Source organism: Elephas maximus, chromosome 1 (assembly GCF_024166365.1).
Source record: "Elephas maximus indicus isolate mEleMax1 chromosome 1, mEleMax1 primary haplotype, whole genome shotgun sequence".
Taxonomy (NCBI): domain Eukaryota; kingdom Metazoa; phylum Chordata; class Mammalia; order Proboscidea; family Elephantidae; genus Elephas; species Elephas maximus.
In genome coordinates this window covers 135390280-135410944 of record NC_064819.1, presented here as the reverse complement: position 1 = coordinate 135410944, position 20665 = coordinate 135390280, and the positions used below count along the sequence as shown (strand labels likewise).

The 20665-nt window shown below is 34.8% G+C and overlaps 1 protein-coding gene across 11 annotated transcripts in view; it reads right to left on the bottom strand.

Moving 5' to 3' along the window:
- RIMS1 (regulating synaptic membrane exocytosis 1) overlaps positions 1-20665 on the bottom strand; it is a 476384-nt gene that overhangs the window by 131512 nt on the left and 324207 nt on the right. For 7 of the 11 annotated variants that reach the window (XM_049895192.1, XM_049895246.1, XM_049895223.1 and 4 more), the window contains 4 exons: positions 15723-15879; positions 14716-14841; positions 13032-13094; positions 8209-8298 (listed from right to left, as the gene is read on the bottom strand). In XM_049895192.1, coding sequence (XP_049751149.1) covers positions 8209-8298; positions 13032-13094; positions 14716-14841; positions 15723-15879 — 436 coding nt within the window. Of the gene's footprint in view, positions 1-8208; positions 8299-8756; positions 8871-9185; positions 9264-13031; positions 13095-14715; positions 14842-15722; positions 15880-20665 lie in introns of all 11 variants that reach the window. The other 4 variants (XM_049895235.1, XM_049895271.1, XM_049895278.1 and 1 more) reach the window with 2 other exon arrangements.

Sequence of the window (20665 nt, the reverse complement as noted above, 5' to 3'; positions counted from 1 at the left end):
TTAATTTTGACTTTTACAAGCCTTAGATAAACTATAATACTGCAAGAAACAGGATCTGTAATTTTAAATGTGACTAAAGAAACAATTTGGGAAGATGTTTGTAATCTTTCCATTAAGTGTAATTTTCTTCTTAAAAATGTGCTTGCATGTGTATATGTACTTAAACACACATGTATAATTTTTCATTTAAAAAGATGCATTCTTAAGGGTTTTATGTTTTTAGTAAGATATAATCAATAAGCTAACAATGATTATTTGGTATACCATATTTTGAATTTACTGAGAAGAGTGGCAAAGGTGGGGTTTGCAAATTTAATACAAAGTAGGAACAGAGTTAAGTGGAAGAAACAAAAATGCTCTTTAGATTAGCAACAATGACATGAAGAAATAGTTCATGGGAACGCTACCAGTTAAGTCTTAACAACATTTCTCAGGAAAAGCTGCAGAGCTAATAATTAAAATAAAAAAATTGATAGTATGAAACACAGGAAACCCTGGTGGCATAGTGGTTAAGTGCTATGGCTGCTAAGCAAAGGGTCAGCCGTTCAAATCTGCCAGGCGCTCCTTGGAAACTCCATGGGACAGTTCTACTCCGTCCTATAGGGTCGCTAGGAGTCGGAATCGACTCGACGACACTGGGTTTGGTTTTTTTTTGGTATAAAACATTGATGAATAAAGCTGGTGAATATAGATAAATGTAATGAAAAATAGCATTACCTTTAAAAAATTCTGCTAATCTTTCATTGCAAAAAGTCTTATTTGGTTAAGAGCTTTTTTTTTTTTTTAATTTTAGCATTTACAACAATAATTTTCTGAGATTAATAATTAAAATTTAAAAATAGAACTTTTTTTATTAAACTATCTTGAGATTCTGTGTATAAATGCAAATTAGTAACATCTAGATGAAAGCTGAAAATAGGCCATAAAGGACTGAACAAGCCAGATATGAAAATGTTTATATATTTTAGCAGGATAATTTCTATGGGTATTGGCTTTCTCATTATGCAACATGCAATAACTGAATGTTCTTTAAGGACTCATCCAGCTATAAGATTTTATAATTATCCAGAGGAGACTGGTTTTACCATTCCAATAATAATAATAAAAAAAAGGCCACCTTTCTTGCCATTGTAACTTGACTAAGCGGATTGAGCAGACAATGACATTCAAAAGCATCAAAGGGCTATCAACAGATGACCAGGGTATCTGAGGTCTGCAGGTACTCAATTCTGAAAGCCCCTTGAAAGCCTATGGTTAATCAATCAGGCTTAGATAGACAAACTCAGCATAATTCAAGCTTAGCTTTGAGGAAGCCCTGAAGCAAATGAAGGTATTCAGTAGCAGAATTTGGGCAGAAGAGAAAACTGTGTGGCCTGTACTCTTAACAGGTGTAAACATGTTTATAAAATTAAAAATACTTTGCATTAATTTTAAATGTATAAAATCGTTGGTCAATACAATCTGAAATGTATTTTGCTTTAAAAACGTTTCTTTTTATTTTAATGGTTTTTGTTCTACAGATTAAAGAAAAAATTTCTAAAATAACTGGAAGCAATTATAACTATAATGTTGTCTATATTAAGTTATATCCAATTGTGTTAATACAGATGGTGTTATTTGAAAACATGAAAATAGAGTTCACATATTCTTTTCTGTGGAGTAATTAGTGACATTATTCTGACATGATTATAAACGACCTTGCTTCCTGAGGCACAATTCCAGTCCTTGTGTTTATTTAAACATAAGCAAAAGTAAAGAAAGAAAAATGCTATACTTATGAAACATGCAGCTAAAGCTATGAAGGAGAAAGGTGTACATTTAGAAACAAGCAATTGGGAATATAAGCTATTAAAACATAATTTTTGTAAAACAAATATAGCATAATACATGTTCATCTGTACACTGAAAGTCCTTCTGAATATGCTGATATGTAGGGCCAATATAAGAAACGTGTTTTCTTCTTCCTTAAGTATTAGGTGTGATGAGAGCAGGATCAATTTATACCATTTTCCCCCAAAGAACAGACATCACGTAAGTTTTAATATCACATATTTGTGAGTTTTAAGTATACTAGCATATTGCGTATGCTCTCAGAACGTGTATAATTTTATTATTTTCTCCTATCACATAGAATAAAATGACCACAATTATAATTTTTATCCCCACATTACTAAGAAATACACACAGATTCAACTACCATTTTCATACTACAAACTAATATAGCTGGTTATGCTGTAGGTGAGGTGATCATAAAGTTAAACTAAACCAGTCCCTTCTTGATTCCTCTTTCCAAACCAGTGTACCTTCAAGTTCATTAGTTAGTTACATTTGTAGTAGTTTAATGTCAGGTATTCTGTATTCATTAATTCAAGAACATCTATTGAAAGTTTCACTGTGCACAGAATTGAAAAAAGGTCACTCTGATGGCTATGCGCTTGTTAGTAGGCCAGGGGGCTCCCTTCAGAAGAGAACTATATAGGTTTCTGTTGTTTTTTGACAGGTGCATCCACTACGCATTGCACAGAATAAATAATAAGTGTGAAAATATAAGTGAATGATAAAGAGATAAAACTCTAAGCTTTGTAGTAATCCAGGTAAGAAATAATGACAACCTTAACCACAGTGGTTAAGCATCTGGCTGCTAACCAAAATATCAGCAGTTTGAATCTACCAGCTGCTCCTTGGAAACCCTCTGGGGAGTTCTACCCTGTTTTATACAGTCACCGAGTCAGAAGCTACCTGATGGCAATGGGTTTGGGTTTGGTAACTAAAGAATTAATGGTGGTTATTATGGAGACCTGGTAGTATAGTGATTAAGAACTATGGCTGTCAATCAAAAGGTCAGCAGTTCGAATCCACCAGCTGCTCCTTGGAAATTCAATGGGCAGTTCTACTCTGTCTTACAGGGTTACTATGAGTTAGAATCAACTTGATGGCAATGAATTTAGTTTTTCTGTTTTTTATAGATATTATGAGTCAGAGTCGACTCGAAGGCAATGGGTTTGGTTTGGCTTATAGACACGATACGACATACTGACGAAACGTAAGGAATTAGAACTGACAGGTGTTGGTAAGCAATTAAATGGTTAAGTTGTGGCTTTCCTTCCCCCTAGCACTGATATACACTAAATCAAATGTGTATGTGTTTAAATGTATAAATAACACACAGATCTTTCAATGGTACATATCTCCTGGCAGAACATGGCTAAGTACCTTAATTATCTAAAAGAGGAATTATATGGAAATGAAATAATTCCGTCCATTAATAGCAGCAATCAAAAGTACTTGTGAAGTATTACGTTAAAAAACAAACCTGAACAAATAAGTATTGTATGTAGTAGGTATTTCTTATTGTCTATTGCCAGTATTCAAGCTAGTCCTTTAAAATCTTATTCTCCAATATTGTTTTAAACTGAATTTCACTGATTTTAATTAACATATTTATATTTTGAAATAAGGTTTATAATATTTATTTCAATTCAATTTACAGTGTTAAATTTTAGGTAGGAACCTACTGTAGCTTGTGTTTCATGTTCCCATGTAGAGGGACATTTATTTGAATAACACTTCTGGCTACTCTCCATCCTGTCCCTCGCTCCACCTAGGGAAGGAGTAGTGGCTTATATGATAAAGGAGTTTGTGTTAAGGAGACACAGTGACTTAACCCTTTCTGAATTCCTCTTTCCAAACCAGGCTGCCTGCAAACAGCAAACGCTCAGGTCTGAGCTGAGCAATGAGTTGAGAACCCTAGCCTTGGGGGGAAGACTCTTGTGGTTCAGTGAATCTGGCTTATTCTTGGTGGGTTATTAGCAAATCTGCAGAACTAAAGCCACAGCTTCCAAACGTGTTTGTGGTATTTATGGTGATATTTAGATCTCCCATCTTTCTGGTTCCAGGGTCCAGCTCACAAACAGACCCAAATTTAGGAGCAGAAAACAGGGGCGCTATTTAAAAGGCCCAAATTCAGTATTTACTAAGTTAAAAAAAGTAATGCTATCCCTAGAGATGGCAAAGACATAAAAAAAAATGGCAAAGACATACAGGATATTATTCCTGTCCTCAAGGCATTTAAAATATAGTAGAAGAAACAGATGTAAAATACATGTTTTAATAGAAGTATATAATATTACTTGGGCCTAGGGAAAAAAAAAAAAGGAAATAATTCTGACTGGGCAGAAGAAGGGGAAGGAAGGATTGAGAAAGGTTTTTACAAAAGATATGGTATTTAACCTGCATCCTGAAGAAAGTAGGATTTTTAAATAGATAGCAAAGGAGGAAGCGTATTTCAATTTTAACGAAAAGAAACTTGAGAACATAAGAAATAAAGACTAGAACTTAAGAGAAATTAATGGGGTCAGAAGTGACTCTGGGACTGGAGAAAAATGACTAGAGTCGAGATGAGAATTCCATCTTGGAGGAACCCATAGGATTGGCTGACTCACTGAATATAGAAGCGGAGCAGAAGGAGCATATCTAGAGTAGTGGCTGGCTCTATGTCAAAGCAATCAAATGACAGGGAAATTTAGAAGGAGGCTTTTCGCTATATAGGGATGGAAGGGGAGATAATGAATTTAGATATTTTGACATATTCAGTCTCTAGCATCTTTTTTTTTTTTTTTAACATCTATTTAAAAATTTGGGCATGGTACTCAAGAAAGGAGGTCTGGCCTAGCCAATTATGGTAGAGGGTTGTTTTCATACGTATTACAGTGGGAGCTTTTACTGGAAATATAATTTAAGCGACAGTATAAGAGCTCGCTGCTGACCAAAAAGTTCAGCAGTTTGAATCCACCCACCGCTCCTTGGAAACTCTATGGGGCAGTTCTCCTCTGTACTGTAGGGTCATTATGAGTCGGAATTGCCTCAATGGCAATGTTTTTTTTTAAAAAAAATAGGTGAGGGTAAAAGAGGAAAATTGAGGACACAGCTAGGGAAATGCTTATCAGTATGGGATACGGGAGGAAGAGAGGCCTGAAAAGATGACTGTATCATAACAAAGGCATAAGAAAATCTATAGACAGGCCTTAAGGAAAGAGAGGTTTAAATGACAGAGTGGTTAATGTAAAATGCTGCTGTATAATTAGGGAGCCAACTGTTAACTCACGGAATAATTTTGGCATAGTGGTAGAGCAGTGGGAAGTAGTAGAAGTCAGATTGCAGAAAGGTAAGGGTAAACAATGGAGGCAGAAAGCCTAGGCTACCCTTTCGTGAGCCTTGTTAAGCTCTGAATGTTATGAAAGGTCAACAAAGATGACAAAACATCCTAGAAAATAAACCGTTCTTCAGCCCTCTAAAATTCATGTGTCTGAACATTTAAACACTAATTGGTTTCAAAACCTGAGAGAGGAAACTGTAATAGGCCTTTAACTCACTCCTTCCCTAGCAGGGAAGCCAGGAGACTGACAGACCTAAAGAGTGAAGGGAATACAATGACCTTGACTGGTCTCCTTGTTAACATGCAGTGGTATTTGCTAGTGAAAAGCTGAAAGAGGGTCATTATCTATAAAATGTGTTCAGTAGAATATAACTGGTCTCTCTAGATAATTTATTATAACTTAGCCTGGAATTTCTTGATTTATGGGCCGTCAACGTTTTTTGGAATGGGTAATCACTACCTTTTTTTTTTTTTCCCTATTTGTGTAATCAACAGAATATAAAATGGAGGCACTCTAAAACTGAAATGGCTTCCTTTGCAAACAATGTTTCCATATGCATTGCTCAAAACTGTCTGTTAACCCGGGCCAAACCATGCTAAATAAGGTAGAAGTGATGGATCTGATAGGTTCAGGCTCCTTTAGGAAAAGATTGCTTCATCTGTGCCTGGTGCTTCCTGTATCTTTTGAATCGTTAGTAAAGTTTGGTGTTGGGTATTGATACTGCTTTGACAATTTCACTCTCTGTGCTAACACAAAATCTAATTTGTCTTAAAAGGTAGTGAGAATGCTTCAGAAAACAGGTTTAAATTGGCAAAACAGCATATAAATGTCTATCAAAATAGGTTACAATCAGCAAATTGTTTAACCTTAGTAGTTCACAAGGACTTGGAAATATGTTACTATCTTAAGAATATGAATTTATGTTTTATTTTTTCTAATATTTTATCTACTGTCTATATACTGAACATTAACATATTAAGGCCTCCAGTCAACTAGAGAAATTAAGGAGCCTGAAAAACCAACTGAACCTCCTTCTTCCTACCCCCTGCACATCTTGTCTGGAGACTTTAAATGTATTTTCCAAAGAGAACTAAGTCACCTGTTACATTCTGCTTAGAAGCTGCTTAAAGTTGTGTGCACAAAAGGGTATTTGTGGTCCCAATCCTCAAAACTAATAATATCTACAATTTGTATAATTTACTTGATGAAAAGTTATCCCACTTTATCTTCTTCTTGGCAACAAAATGACCCTAATAAATTAACATCTTTGATAATACCAATCTGTCCCCATTGATTTCTTTAATGCAAAATTTCCCATTATTCAATATAAAGAGCGAATATAGGTTTTCAATCTTATTTTTCTTCTATCAAAGGTAAGTACACTCAAAATTAATGGCAGCCTTTATGATAACTGTGGCCCAATTATTTATCTCAAGGTTAACCTGTTTTAAAAAGTATTATCTAAGAGATGAAATTCACCAACATACAGATTTTTGATCTCTATGGTTTCAGTGTTACAAGGGAACATATGCTAGATAGGCATCACCATAGAAATGGACATGCGCTGTCCAGAACAGTAGCCATGAGCCATATGGAGCTACTGAGCATTCTAATGCGGTTAGTTCAAAATGGAAAGTTTTGTAAGTATAAAATGCATGCTAGATTTCAAAGATTTAGTATGAAAAAAAATCTCACTAATAATTGTCATACTGATTACATGTTGAAATGTCATTATTTTGGATATACTAGGTTACATAAGTTATTAAAATTAATTTCACCTTTTTTAATATGGCTACTAGAAAATATAAAATTACACATGTGGCTATATTTCTATTAGACAGTACCAATATAGCTATGAAAAAATAGGGTTGCAACATAGTCAAAAACTTCTACTCACTTGCACAATCCTATATCCTTGTTTTAAAATTAACCAGAAACATATAATTATAACTAAAAAATGTAAAAAGATTTTGCTTGCTTCTTTTTAATTACTTTTTTGTGGGTAATATACAGCAAAAGACTAAATCACTACAAATGTGATTTCAGAAGTCCATAGTCATTTCCACTAAAACGTCTCCTATAAATGTAAAGGAATACAAAATATAAATGAATAGTACCAAACTAGAAAGACTGCCAAAGAAAAGCTTTAAGAAGACTCTGAAAAAGTAGGTTATTTTTTTCTTCAGAGTGAATAAACAGCTAGTTTGCAAATTTCCTCTGAATGACTTCTAATGAAGAACAGACAAAAATTATAAGCAAGACTATAAATTATAACCAAGTCTATTGGTATGGAAGGTTCTATCATAATGGAAAAATTAGCTACTCACAATTAGGTGATAGTATAACATATAATCGTTGAATGCATTTGAATTAAATTCAGAATTATTTATTAATCAACTCATACAAATTTTTAAGTAAAACTGTGTGTGTGTGTGTGTGTCTGTAAACACACATACAATGTGTATTTATTTTTGTAACATATCAGGAAATCTATGAGGAACATCCTACTTTTTTGATGTCAAAATATAATTTAATGCAAGAACATGATATATATTAAAGACTGTGCTGGTTAAAAAATAAATAGAGATGCATAAGGGAAGCATTCTGTCTAAACAGAATTCCAGTGTTGAGTTTACAAAAGACTTTTGTTAAACCTATAAATACTATTTATCTGTGGAACTAATATAAAAGTGATCCTCCCCTTTACATAAGCTAACTCACTGGACCTTGTAACATTATCAGCATACTGAAGGCTCCCTAAGTAGTTTGTAAATAAAACCACTGAACAGCAACAAAAGGGGAAAAGCAGCAGCCAGAAGCAGTTACAAATTACATCACACCATTTGCAACAACATACACAGAAATATGTGTATGTGTACTTTTCCACATACTCATATCTCTACATAGACATGTATGGGGGGGTACAGACAGTCAGCAAAGTGAATATGAATGAATAAACCTATGAAAGACTCATATGGAACAAAACGAAGTGATTGAAAAAAAAAAACACTCGTACAAATGATAAGAAATTAAGAAAGTCTTTATTTTATACCTTTCTCGTTCTGGTGAATGCAAACTAGTATCTGGTCTCAAGCAGTTGGTACTAGCACTCCTAGCCCTGTCAAGGGAGGGCTGCAGTTCACTAGTGCCAGTGCATTGCATCCAGTGGTAGAAGAGAAAGACAAAGAAAACAAAGAAAGGAAGACCATGTTAGAGAGTAACGCATAAAATAATGTCCCCTTTACATAAAATGTAGAATCACTGTGATTCAGTTCATAAGGGTGTGAGAAAGCTGACAGGACGGCAGTGCAAAATTTTGTTTAGAAAATGAAACTAAACAAAGATTATGCTGGATTACTTTGCATAATTTTTAAAAAAGATCTCAGACTGAAAAATGAGACTAAATCACACCTACTTATGAAAAAACTGGGTACAGGAAGCACTAAAACAAAATGCCTAGAACTATATTACCAAAAACAGATGCCACACCAAAACAAAATGAAGGACATCCGAGGAGAAATCATTTTACCACTCAACTATTTTGGTTCACAATACTAGACAAGGGAAGTGGAAGACAGCAGTGCTTCCATGAGTTCTTACCTAACCAATAATTCATCAGTATATCTCAATATTCTTGAGTTAAAGCATTCATGATGGAGGGACATGTTCTGTCTAGTCACTGATCTGGTTTTAGTACATGCAGACGAAATCAAGCTTCACAAATTAAAATTATTTAAAAAAAATTATCACAATTAAAATCAACAAGTAAAACAACCAGTGTATAACAAAGAAGACAACTAGAATCCATGTAGTTGAGTAGGGTTTATTTAGAGACAGGTTCTAGAATTAATAAGTTTTATAATTAAAACTGTTTTTAGATATCATTAATTTAATGTTTAACTCTGTGTATAATTAATTTCAAAGGGAAATGTTAATGTTTTATTAGAATGTAAATTTGCTATTTTTGTAGGCAAGGGATTAAGGATTAGGGGTTAGTTTATCACTGGGACTCACTGTTATGGCTCTTACCTGTAAATATTCCAGTGAGAACCATTCTCTAACAAAGGCATCTTGGGTGGTAATGTTTTATAGTGCCTAACAAGATGTCTGGAACATGGCAACACAAACACGCAGGAAACAGAAAAATATATATGAAGCAAATTTTATTAGGATATGAAGAACTTAAAGGGCTATAAAGCTACAGACAGAGGTGGTTCTTTTTTGTTTTTTTTTTCTCAGAACCACCACAATAAATATTTGAAGGAAGGATTAGAATTATTAAAATACAAAATCATAGCCATATGGACTTCATAAATTAAGATAAAGACTCAAAATTATAATTTTATTAACTCAATTACAAAAAATAACTCCTAACTAAACTCTATCAATTATTTTTAGCCAATATTTAAATTTACTATTTAATCTTTGATTTAATATTATGCCTGTTTCTAGGGAAGTAAAATTCATAGCTAAACATGCTAATCAAATAATTCATGTAATTTGGGTGTTAAAATATGATTAAGAGCTAATATTCTAATAATAACTAAAGAGTTGACCAGCATTGCAAGGACGGGGTTGGTTATGGTACTGGAGAGCCGTTAAGAAAGGAAAGAGCACAAGGTCAAGAAGTGACTGCAAAGGAGCAAATGCTTTCCATTTATCAGCTTTTGCATCCAAATCCAGCCACGGGCAAAATTTACCACTGGTAATTGGGTGAGACAGACATTACATGCAAACTAGAATTTGAATTTCTGAATTGGCAGAAACAAGGCCCAACTTTTCAGGAATTTCTTTAAAATCCATGAGGGCTTCTTGGGCTGTTTATACCAAGGGCAAACTAGGTCAAGTCAATTAATTATTATTATTAGTTTAACACTGTTCTTACAAATATAATCGCTGATTAAGAAAGTCCATTGTTCATTTCAGTGTTCACTGAAGTAAGACAAATACGTAAGGGAGTAAATATTTACTGAGAACATGCTAAATGTCAAACACCCCACTGGTTTATTCATATTAATAATACTAATAGTCAAATCAAAGGAAATTCCTTAAAGCTTCAATTTAAAATGCACCATACTGCAGCACAAATTGAGAACAAATTTTACTGAAACTAAGGATTCAGTCTAATTTAGAGGCAAAATAAAGTCTTTTCTACTTCTTAGGCAAATATCTTTAGTAACAAGGTTGCTATACAACTTTTCTAAGCAACTGGCTCAAAGTGATTTTTTCAAGAATACAAGGGGTCAGCATAGAATGAGACCCAACAAAACCCAGTGCCATTGAGTCGATTCCGACTCCGACATACAGATGGAATTACAGTCTGAAAGTCTAAGTTTGCACTTGCTAGCTGTGAACCTGGCTAATTCAGTTGTGGTCTCTAACACTGTTTTGATATGTACATAATGAGGAGAAAATATCTATTCACAGAGATGCTATTAGAATTAAATGAGATAACGGGTATAAAGTATCTGAGACAGTGGGGCAACTATAACATTTTTTGCATGACACTATTGCCTTAGAACATACTTTATGAAGAAAGGGTTTGATGGTTAAATAATTTTGAGGATAATGGATTAAACAATATGAGACAGATTTCTTTAGTGCATGATTTTAATATGCTGTCCATTGTAAGTCTCCAGGAAGGGCTTTAATATGCAAAGTTCCCCAAAACTATTTGACTCATAGACTCTTTTACTGGTAGAGCACCTCATAAGACCAATTCCTCAGGACATACTTTTGGAAATACTAGTTTTATGGAAAATGTTAAGTAGATTATGAATTCTTACTCTGTTACTTATCAAATTAAACCTTCTCAGCATTTTTACTCATCTGTAAATGAGGATAATAATATCCATATCATATAATTACTGCCAAGAAATCAAGATTAAGTACGTTAAATACTTAACTCTGTGCTTGGTACTCAATAAGCATTATTTTCCTTAAGTTTTCTAGAAAGTAGTAAATTCTCATATTTCATTTTGAAAAGTCCTAAGTGAAAATAATATGATGCATTTTGAGAGCTTTAAGATTATCGCCACAGATGGTTATACTAATAATACATTTCTGTAATTTATAATGAACTGAAGCTACATTATTAATATATGCATAGAAAGCTTGGTATATCTTTTTATTCAGACGTAAGCAAAATGCTTGTATAAAAACATGAGTACAAACATGGAAGAGTAACATATTTCAGAGCAGCTTCCACATCCCATCTCAGTGTAATAACATTAGTAACAGGACTCGGTCTGCCTGAACGGAATATTCATCTATTTTAAAATTGTATACTTTTGAGTATCATTATTTACCTAAATCAGGAAATGTAAAGTCAACGAATTGGTTACATTTTTTAAACAAATAAGAGAAGTGGAGTATAGAATTATTAGCAAAGCATCAATCTTAAAGACTGTACAACATGATGCAACTACAAATATATCATATGTTGCATTTCCTGATATTTCACCTGTAGAGGCATAAAATAGGACAGAGGGAGAAAAAGAGACCTGTATCTATTTTATTTAGACTACTGATGTCAGGATGTAAATACCCACATACTCAGTGCAAGGCATACACCAGGAGCCTAATAAAGTTGTTTTTTTTTTTTTTAAGCTGCAGTCACATTAACAGGCCTATGAGAAAACGTCCTAAATTTTTAAACAAATTATTCCTACTGACAAACTATTTGTCGGTTTAGTAACAACTAATAGTAAGCCTGGACAGTTTAGCCTTGTGAAGAGTTTGAGTTAGTTTTTACAATATTTATGATTTTATAATTTTTTTCTGGTTGGCAAACAGAATATTACTTCAGTTTTTCCTGTGGCACCCAAAGAAAACATGGCAGTAGTTATCAATAGGATAATTTTATACTTGTAAAAATTTAAGGAATTCTTACTAGTCCAATCATGTTTGTATTACTGAGCAGAACCACAACACTCCATGTGGACAAACTGAATCTTTTATTTGTCCTTGCATCACAGATCTTCCGGTTGTAGCTCTTTCCTACTTAATTTTACTAGCCACAACTAAAAAGAGTTTGTCTGACTTACTACTTGTTTGAATGACTTACCACTTCCTGACTTTCTGTTCACTACGAATTGCCAATAAATATTTATAGACTATATCCTATGCATAATCTATAGAAAGTTTTATATTGGACATGAAATTCAAGATGAAGTAAGGCTAAAATAAAGCATCAGATTCTAAGCTCTAATTCAGAGGCAAATATTACATCCCTTTTTGTCACCTCATCTTTATGGAAGTATCACATTGTTACATGCTTTTATGGGAGAGACTGAACAGCAGTGTTTCTGAACTTGGTGAGAGCCAGGGGAGTTTTAGAAATTAATAGGCCAAGCACCCTCACTCTTTGTCAAGAAGGGAGCTGAAGCTCAGCCATTAATAACAAACTGATAAAGATTTTATTAAAAGCAAACAGAATATAATTAACAATAGATTCCAAAAGGAAATAAAAAAGCTTAAACAAAACAAAATTACAATCATAAAAACAATTACATTGCCATGCACAGAAGATCAGAGCTTTTGTGACTAGACAGGTGTGTGTGCGTGTGTTGGAGGCAGGGGAATATGGAAAAGTTTTCTTAGAATTTTAATTGTAGAAATTGGGCCAGTTCCAACAAGGCCCTTCAGTTTCTGGATTTTGAATATACAGATAGCAAATTAAGTCTGCCTGGAGCAGAACTGAAATATATTTGGGCCCTTTTCCGTGACCTCCATATAAAACAAAACAAATTTCAAATACCTGGGAGATTTATTTTACCTATTTGTAACACTACCACTAAAAGGGAAATGGAAGAATAGTAGAATGGAAAGCGAGTCATCACACAACAGTCACTGTCACCAAATCCCTGTATTTACCTGGTAGTATGTAGGCATTCTGCACTTCGTCCTCGTTTTGCTCTGGGCAGCATAAGAAGCTCACTGCACAGACAGGATGGGTGGTGAGTGAAAACAGATATAAAGTATGAGGCATTAAATGATGTGGGTTATGCCAATGGTATGCCAATGAAAACATAAAGAGGGAAGAAACCAGATTGTCTGCACTAGCATATTTGCTTGAGAGGTTAAACAAAAATAAACATGACACTATCTTAAAAACTTAAACAATAAAGTACAAACATTATGGTAGAAGTCCTAGTTGCTGCTTATTTGCTGTTATATTTAAGAACTATTTTATAGACTATCAAAACAAACAAATAATAAAAATAAAACACCGAAGTTAAGTCTTCCCCAAATAAGGCACAGAAATCTGTTTCTACACATTTGGATATTTTAATGACTTTTAAAAGGCTTATAAATATGGCATTTCTGATATTAATGGGAACCCTAAAAGTTTTTATTTCTTTTTAGTGACTTAAAGCATGACAGTTTTCTTTGCTTTTATAGCCCCTGAAAGTACAATGTCATACTATTATTTTTTTAACCAACTCAGAATTTTATAATTGGTTAGGATCATTTTCTTTTAAAATTCATACTTTTTCTACACCGAAGTTAATTTAATTCTATTGAATACCCTGACCAAGGTATTTGTTTTCCCTCCTCACCTAAATTCATGGTGGCCCAAATGAGTGTTGACAAAGTGGCCCTCACCTAACTCAAACTGAGCAATCTAGACTCCTATTCCTTGGAGCGGTCCCTTATCCCAGTACCCACTGTGACTCCATTCTTTTCAAAGTCATGGCACAATGGCGTGATTGTTAGGGAGGCAACAACCTCTACTCTGTCCCTGACTATACGGCAACAAAATAATCACTCAACTCCATTTTCACTTCCCTACTCATCACTGAAAGTTTTCCCACTTCAAGAGACTAGCGGAGAATATTCAACAAGGTGGGTCTCATAAAACCTAGAATAGGGTCCTCAGCTTGTGATTAGGCATATGGTATGAGTATGCGGTTACTCTGTGAAGAACGTCTGTGGGCATGTAGAACAAGAGAGCCATGACATAGACTTACGGTAACTGTGTTCATGAAACATTTGTTTGTAAATATATGCAGAACTAAACTTAGTACACATCCAATAAGAAAGAATCCATCATTATATTTTGTACTTTATAAACTTTTTATGTAAATACATTTTATGGAAAAAGGGGTACATAATAAAAACTTTGCCTAAATTTTCAAGAAACTCTGCAATATTAACTACCTTTCAGATGACCCATATCCAAAACTGTCTTGACAGCTACATGAATAACATTCCAAACACTGAAGCTTACAAAAGATAAAATATTTGAAAATTGCTGATGCAGGCTCCCTTCTATAAGTCAGCATCTAAGTCAATGAAAAGCTATACATTTTAAACTAGCTATACATAAATTTTGATTTTGTTAAGAAAAAGGATTAATATGACAATAAATGTTAGCCAAACATTTCCTAGTGTTGCATTTCTATCAGAATATCTTAACAGTTGTTCCTTGACAGAAGTTCAGTTTTGAGCAATGACATACTTTTACTCTCTAATGTACTATGTCAAGATATCTGTCATATATTAAAACAGTGCAAAAGAAAATTTACAATGTTGAAATCATAATTTAGACAAATACCTGTCTTGTTCTGATAAATACTGACTATCCACATCTCTGGATCTGTGATCAACTGGACTTCGGGAGGCATCATGGTGTCTGGTTGGAGAACGTGACCTTCTTGTTGGATGAATTTCATCTAAACTCCTAAAATGATACAAAAATTCATGTGTCAAAGTGTACCATCTTCCTAAAGAGGGCAGACACAGACAAACTAAGGAGAAAGAACTGACAACAACTGAATTGGCAAACAATTGACATGGCTTGAAAAGTGCTGGCATCATGACCAAAAATCTGTTTTGTCAATAAGTTAAGGGTATTTATTGTTCAGGAGTGGAGCCCTGGTGGCACAGTGGTCAAAAGCTTAGCTGCAAACCAAAAAGTCAGCAGTTCAAATGCACCAGCTACTCCTTGGAAACCCTATGGGGCAGTTCTACTCTGTCCTGTAGGGTCACCTTGAGTTGGAATAGACTTGACAGCCATGGGTTTGGTTTTCTGCTGTTGTCTAGGAGTACGCATCTTGTCTGTGCTGGATCTCTTCAACTTTCTTTTGTACCTCAGTCAAAAAAGGACCACAATTTTCATATGCATGGTTAATTAAAATTTCAGAAGCGCATTTCAGGGTAAGATGAAATAAAAGCACTAAATTACACATCTTATTTTTTCCAAGCATTAATCCTAAATTTCTGAAAAATATATTCTGCCTCTTAAATTTATCCTCTGCCACTTCACTCTAAAGTTCAGATCCACTAGCATACATTTCTCCTCAACGGGGACAAAACTAACAAACAAAATACAACACAGTTGTTCAGAAATTGTGCTTGGGACATAAACTTCCACTTTCTGAAAAATTTCTTAAGATGGAAGAACAAAATATTGCATAGATTGGGTATTAAAAGGCATTTTGCCTAGAAATGACTCTGAAAAAATTGAACGAACCATTATTTCATTTCAATTAAAGTCTTGTGGCAATTTATATTATATCAGAAAAAAAAAGTCTGGAACACTGAGTCCATTTCAAAGCCTACCTCTGTAATGGCACATTTGGCAAACGTGAACGCGGCCTTCCCTGATCACTGCCGCGATGAGGAGATACTGAACGTGAGCGATGATGAGTTGTTCTTTGCTGTTCTGGCACAGTTAATGTTGTAGATTTACTTTCTCTAGCACTAGACCTATAACCTACTGGCAAGAGTACACAAAATAATTAGTCAGTATCCTTATACAATGCAAACGTTAATGTAGAGACATAAAATTACATTTAAAGCAGCCACTGACCTATTCAGATGAAATGCCATGCAATCAGTTATTACTGGCCTTATCTTCAAAATTATTAAGTATACCTACACAGAGTGTAACATATACATGCATAAGAACAGGTTAGAGTTTGGATCAAAGGTACCATGGGGGTACTGAAAATGAATATGATAGTTGATGCCTCAGGCATTGTGATGAGTTGGGATACTATTTTAAAGTTAAAAAATGAATGAGTTAGTGATTTTCAACAACACAGATAAAACACTTGACAGTGAACTATAGTTAATGTACAAGTCAATGCTTAGAAATTTGGTGTTTCTTTAAATGTTATTTGAATTTTTCTTCCAAAAGATAAAATAATTTTAATTGAATTGCAGATGCCCTCATTAATAAGAAAAATGAAAATAATATCAGAGCAATTTTAATTTACAAAAAATATTAGATCTTCACTACTATGAATACTGATTATGAATTTTGCAAACTGCAGATAATACTGCAATTGTCAAATTATATAGTGTATGAGTAAAGATGACTATGGCAATAATGCACAGAAAATTAGCCCTGCTAAAGAACCAATCATCAAATCTACCCCGGACACCTGAAACTATTCCATAACTACATTAATTACCAGCATTAATTAAGTCAATACAGTTAACATAATTACAGTTAAAAACAAACCTCAACAGTCAACCTTTCCCTTGAAGTAGAAATGTTTGTATCATCTCTGATTTGATTAAGATAAAACAGCAATCTCAAATTCATAACAATTTAGAGCAAATACATTTTTTCTACAAGAATCTTTATTTTTTCTTATTAAAAAGAAAATAAAAAATTTGATAGTCAAAAGAAAAAAGTCAAGGTATGACAGAGAAAGTTTAAAGTTCAGCTATGGGAAATCATTTAGAATGAAGCTTTTGAGCTTCTTCTGTGCATATGCAACCAGGACTTCACTGAGTACATTAAGCATATGTAGAACTGGTATGCATATTTAAACAAATAGGCTCTTCATATTGTTTGCATATCTAAACAAATAGGCTCTTCGTATTGGATACTAAAAAATGTACAATCAAAATTTGTAACCAACCTCTAAAAATTTGTGGGAATGCACAGTGTGTTTATTTATTAACTTATCCCTACATCTAAACTTATTTAACTCATTGTCCTTATTTGACTAATGTTTCACCTTGCCTCTTTATGTTAAATGTATTATATATTAGTTTGTGTCTTGTAACATACTTGCCACATGTACACAACTTTATAACCTACCATATATGTATTTTGGATCAATGAAGAATACATTTGAAAATATAAGCAAATAGCATTACTCCCTTTATTAATTTACGAAGAGATCTCGAAAACATAAAATGTTACTTATTGGTTACGTAATTTATTAGTTATATACTATCACAAACCGAATTATGTCCCCCAAAAATGTGTGTATCAATTTGGTTAGGCCATGATTCCCAGTATTGTGTGGTTGTCCACCATTTTGTCATCTGATGTGATTTTCCTATGTGTTGTGAATCCTATCTCTATGATGTTAATGAGACGCGATTAGTGGCAGTTATGTTAATGAGGCAAGACCCAATCTACAAGATAAGATTGTGTTTTAAACGAATCTCTTTTGAGATATAAAAGAGAGAAGCAAGCAGAGAGACATGGGAACCTCACACCACCAAGTAAGCAATACTTGGAGCAGAGTCCTTTGGACCTGAGGTTCCTGACTGAGAAGCTCCTAGACAAGGGAGAGATCGATGACAAGGGCCTTCCCCCAGAGCCAACAGAGAGAGAATGCCTCTCCCTGGAGCTGAAGCCCTGACTTTGGACTTCTCGTCTACTAGAATGTGAGAAAATTAATTTCCCTTTTGTTAAAGCTATCCACTTGTGATATTTCTGTTACAGCAGCACTAGATGACTAAGACAGAATTTGGTACTGGGACTGGGGTGCTGCTCTAACAGACACCTAAAATGTGGAAGAAGTTTTGAAACTGTGAATGGGTAGAGGCTGGAAGAATTTTAAGATCACCTTGAAGAGATTGCTGGTGGAATTATGGACATCAAAGACATTTCTGGTGAGGACTCAAAAGGAAGTGAGGAGAGCTGTTTCACAGACAGTGAAAAGCAGCAGCAGAGAAATAGTAGCAGCAGAGAAGCAGCAGCAGAACCAGGAGACCAGCACAAGAAAGCTCAGGAGTAGACCCAGAGAGTGAGAGAGCTGTGTGCAGAAAGCTTTCTGGTGGAGCAGGATGCCTCTGGGCATTTATCGGTGGAGCTAGACTTGCCAACCCGTGGAGCAAGACAGCTGAATGCCTTCCAGCCTAACTTTACTGCAGAATGGGGTGTCTCCAGGCATTTATTGGTGGAGCTACAGAGCTCTGGAACACTTGCCACAGCAGGGCAGATGTGAGCAGAGAGGCCTGGAGGGCCAAGAGGCCAAGGAAACAGGAAGTAGACGCTGAAGAGACAAGGAACACAGGAAATGGAGCTGCCTTAGTCTCAAAGGGTATGGCCAAGATCTCTGGGGTCTCAAAAGGTAGAGCCATGGCCTCTGGGGTTTTAGGGGGGAGTCGCCACGCAGGTGGACTAGGAGAATGGTATACCTAAAGCCAAGGTAGCAGTTGCTGTTCCAGTCGGCCTGGAACGCAGAGGTGAAGCCCAGGGCCAAGTAGCCTCCACTCAAAATCTAGACAGTGTGGCCAATACCTATAGCCTGTTGAGCAGGGCTATTGTGTAAACAGTCTCAGAGAAGAGAGGGCTAATGTAATGTGTTCTACTGCCTTGCTTGGTGCCTATTATGCCTTTTTTCCCTCCAATGTCTCTCATTTGTAATGAAAATGTCTAGAGTGTACCTGTTCTACTGTTGTACCTTGGAAGTGGATAACTTGCATTCTAGATTTCACAGATGAAGAGGAATTTTGCCCCAGGATGGAATTTGCACCTGGTGTTGGTTTAAGACTTTTGCTATGATATAATGGTGTGAATGTGTTTTACATGCAGTAAGGACCTGAATTTGGGGGGATGGGGTAAAGGGTGGAATGTTATGGATTGAATTATGTCGCCCAAAAATATGTGTATCAATTTGGCTAGGCCATGATTCCCAGTATTGTGTGATTGTCCACCATTTTGTCATCTGATGTGATTTTTCTATGTGTTATAAATTCTATCTCTATTATGATGTTACCGAGATGGGATTAGTGGCAGTTATGTTAATGAGGCAGGGCTCAATCTACAAGATTAGATTGTGTTTAAGCCAATCTCTTTTGAGATATGTAAGAGAGAAGCGAGCAGAGAGACATGGGAATCTCATACCATCAAGAAAGTTAGCACCGGGAGAAGAGTACGTTATTTGGGCCTGAGGTTCCTACGTTGAGAAGCTCCTAGACAAGGGGAAGACTGATGACAAGGACGTTCTCTCAGAGCCCATAGAGAAAGCCTCTCCCTGGAGCTGATGTATTGAATTTGAACTTCTAGCCTACTAGGCTGTGAGAAAATAAATTTTTCTTTGTAAAAGCCATTCACTTGTAGTATTTCTGTTATAGCAGCACTAGATGACTAAGACATATGCTACTAAACTTTTACCTCACTATGTTTTTAAATGCTAAATAAAAATGAGCAGTATTACTGAAATGAAAATTTAGACACTTCTTTAGTATAACAAAAGAGATTGCATGTTTGCAAACACCATGAGGGATATTTTGGTATGGGATATAAATGTTTTTAGAATTCACTGATTTTGGTCGTGTCCAAGTACTAATCCCATCTGTATTGGGTTCCATATCTCTTATCTTATCTTCTTAGAGGCTGTTATCAATGTAATCTCTCAGAGAATGGAGAAGAAATTCACGATTTTAGTATTTATTTAATTGGCCATTTAGTTATTCACTCATTCGCTACCCTGTCTCATCATTAAAAATATGAAGCTTTAGGTGAATAAAATGTGAGAACCACCTAAAAAAGCATATGCTATTTAGACAACTTGGTAAAGACAACACTAAGGCTGATTAAATTGGAGCCCTGATTGCCCAGTGGTTAAGAGCTCAGCTCCTAATCCAAAGATGGGCAGTTTGAATCCAACAGCCACGCCTTGAAAACCCTACAGTGCAGTTCTACTCTGTTCTGTAGGGTCGCTGTGAGTCGGAATGGACTCAACTGCGATGGGTTTGGTTTTTGTTTGGTAATAGCTACGATTCTAGTTAGAAATGTTTGATGACTTTCCTACCAGGAATCATCTGATTCCTACTTGTATACACCAATGGATTTAATGTATATCACTTTTACCTTTTCAATTTCATAAAATACCAATACACTATTAAATTTTGTGTGAAAATTTCTGTGGAGAATGTGTTTAATTAGAACAACCCTTTTAAAAATAAACAAAAACAGAAAGTAAAAGATGAAATGTTATCCACCTTTATCAACAACTTAAAACTCTCACTGATGCTATGGTATGAAAAAGTATTACCTAATTATGGAGATGGACACAATACTAAGTTTATCATTTTAAGAATATGTGTTATTTTTATGTAGTGATTAAATACTATATCCTCTGAATTACAGGAAGCAAAAAAAATCCTCATTTTAGAGAACTCTCCATAATTTTCTCCCGGTTTTAGTAAAGTTGTGTGTACCTCTCCATATTCCGAACTTAGTTACTAGTGCAGAATCTATCAGTGTTACTAAAATTATTGCCCTCACATTAAAAACATCCCCATCT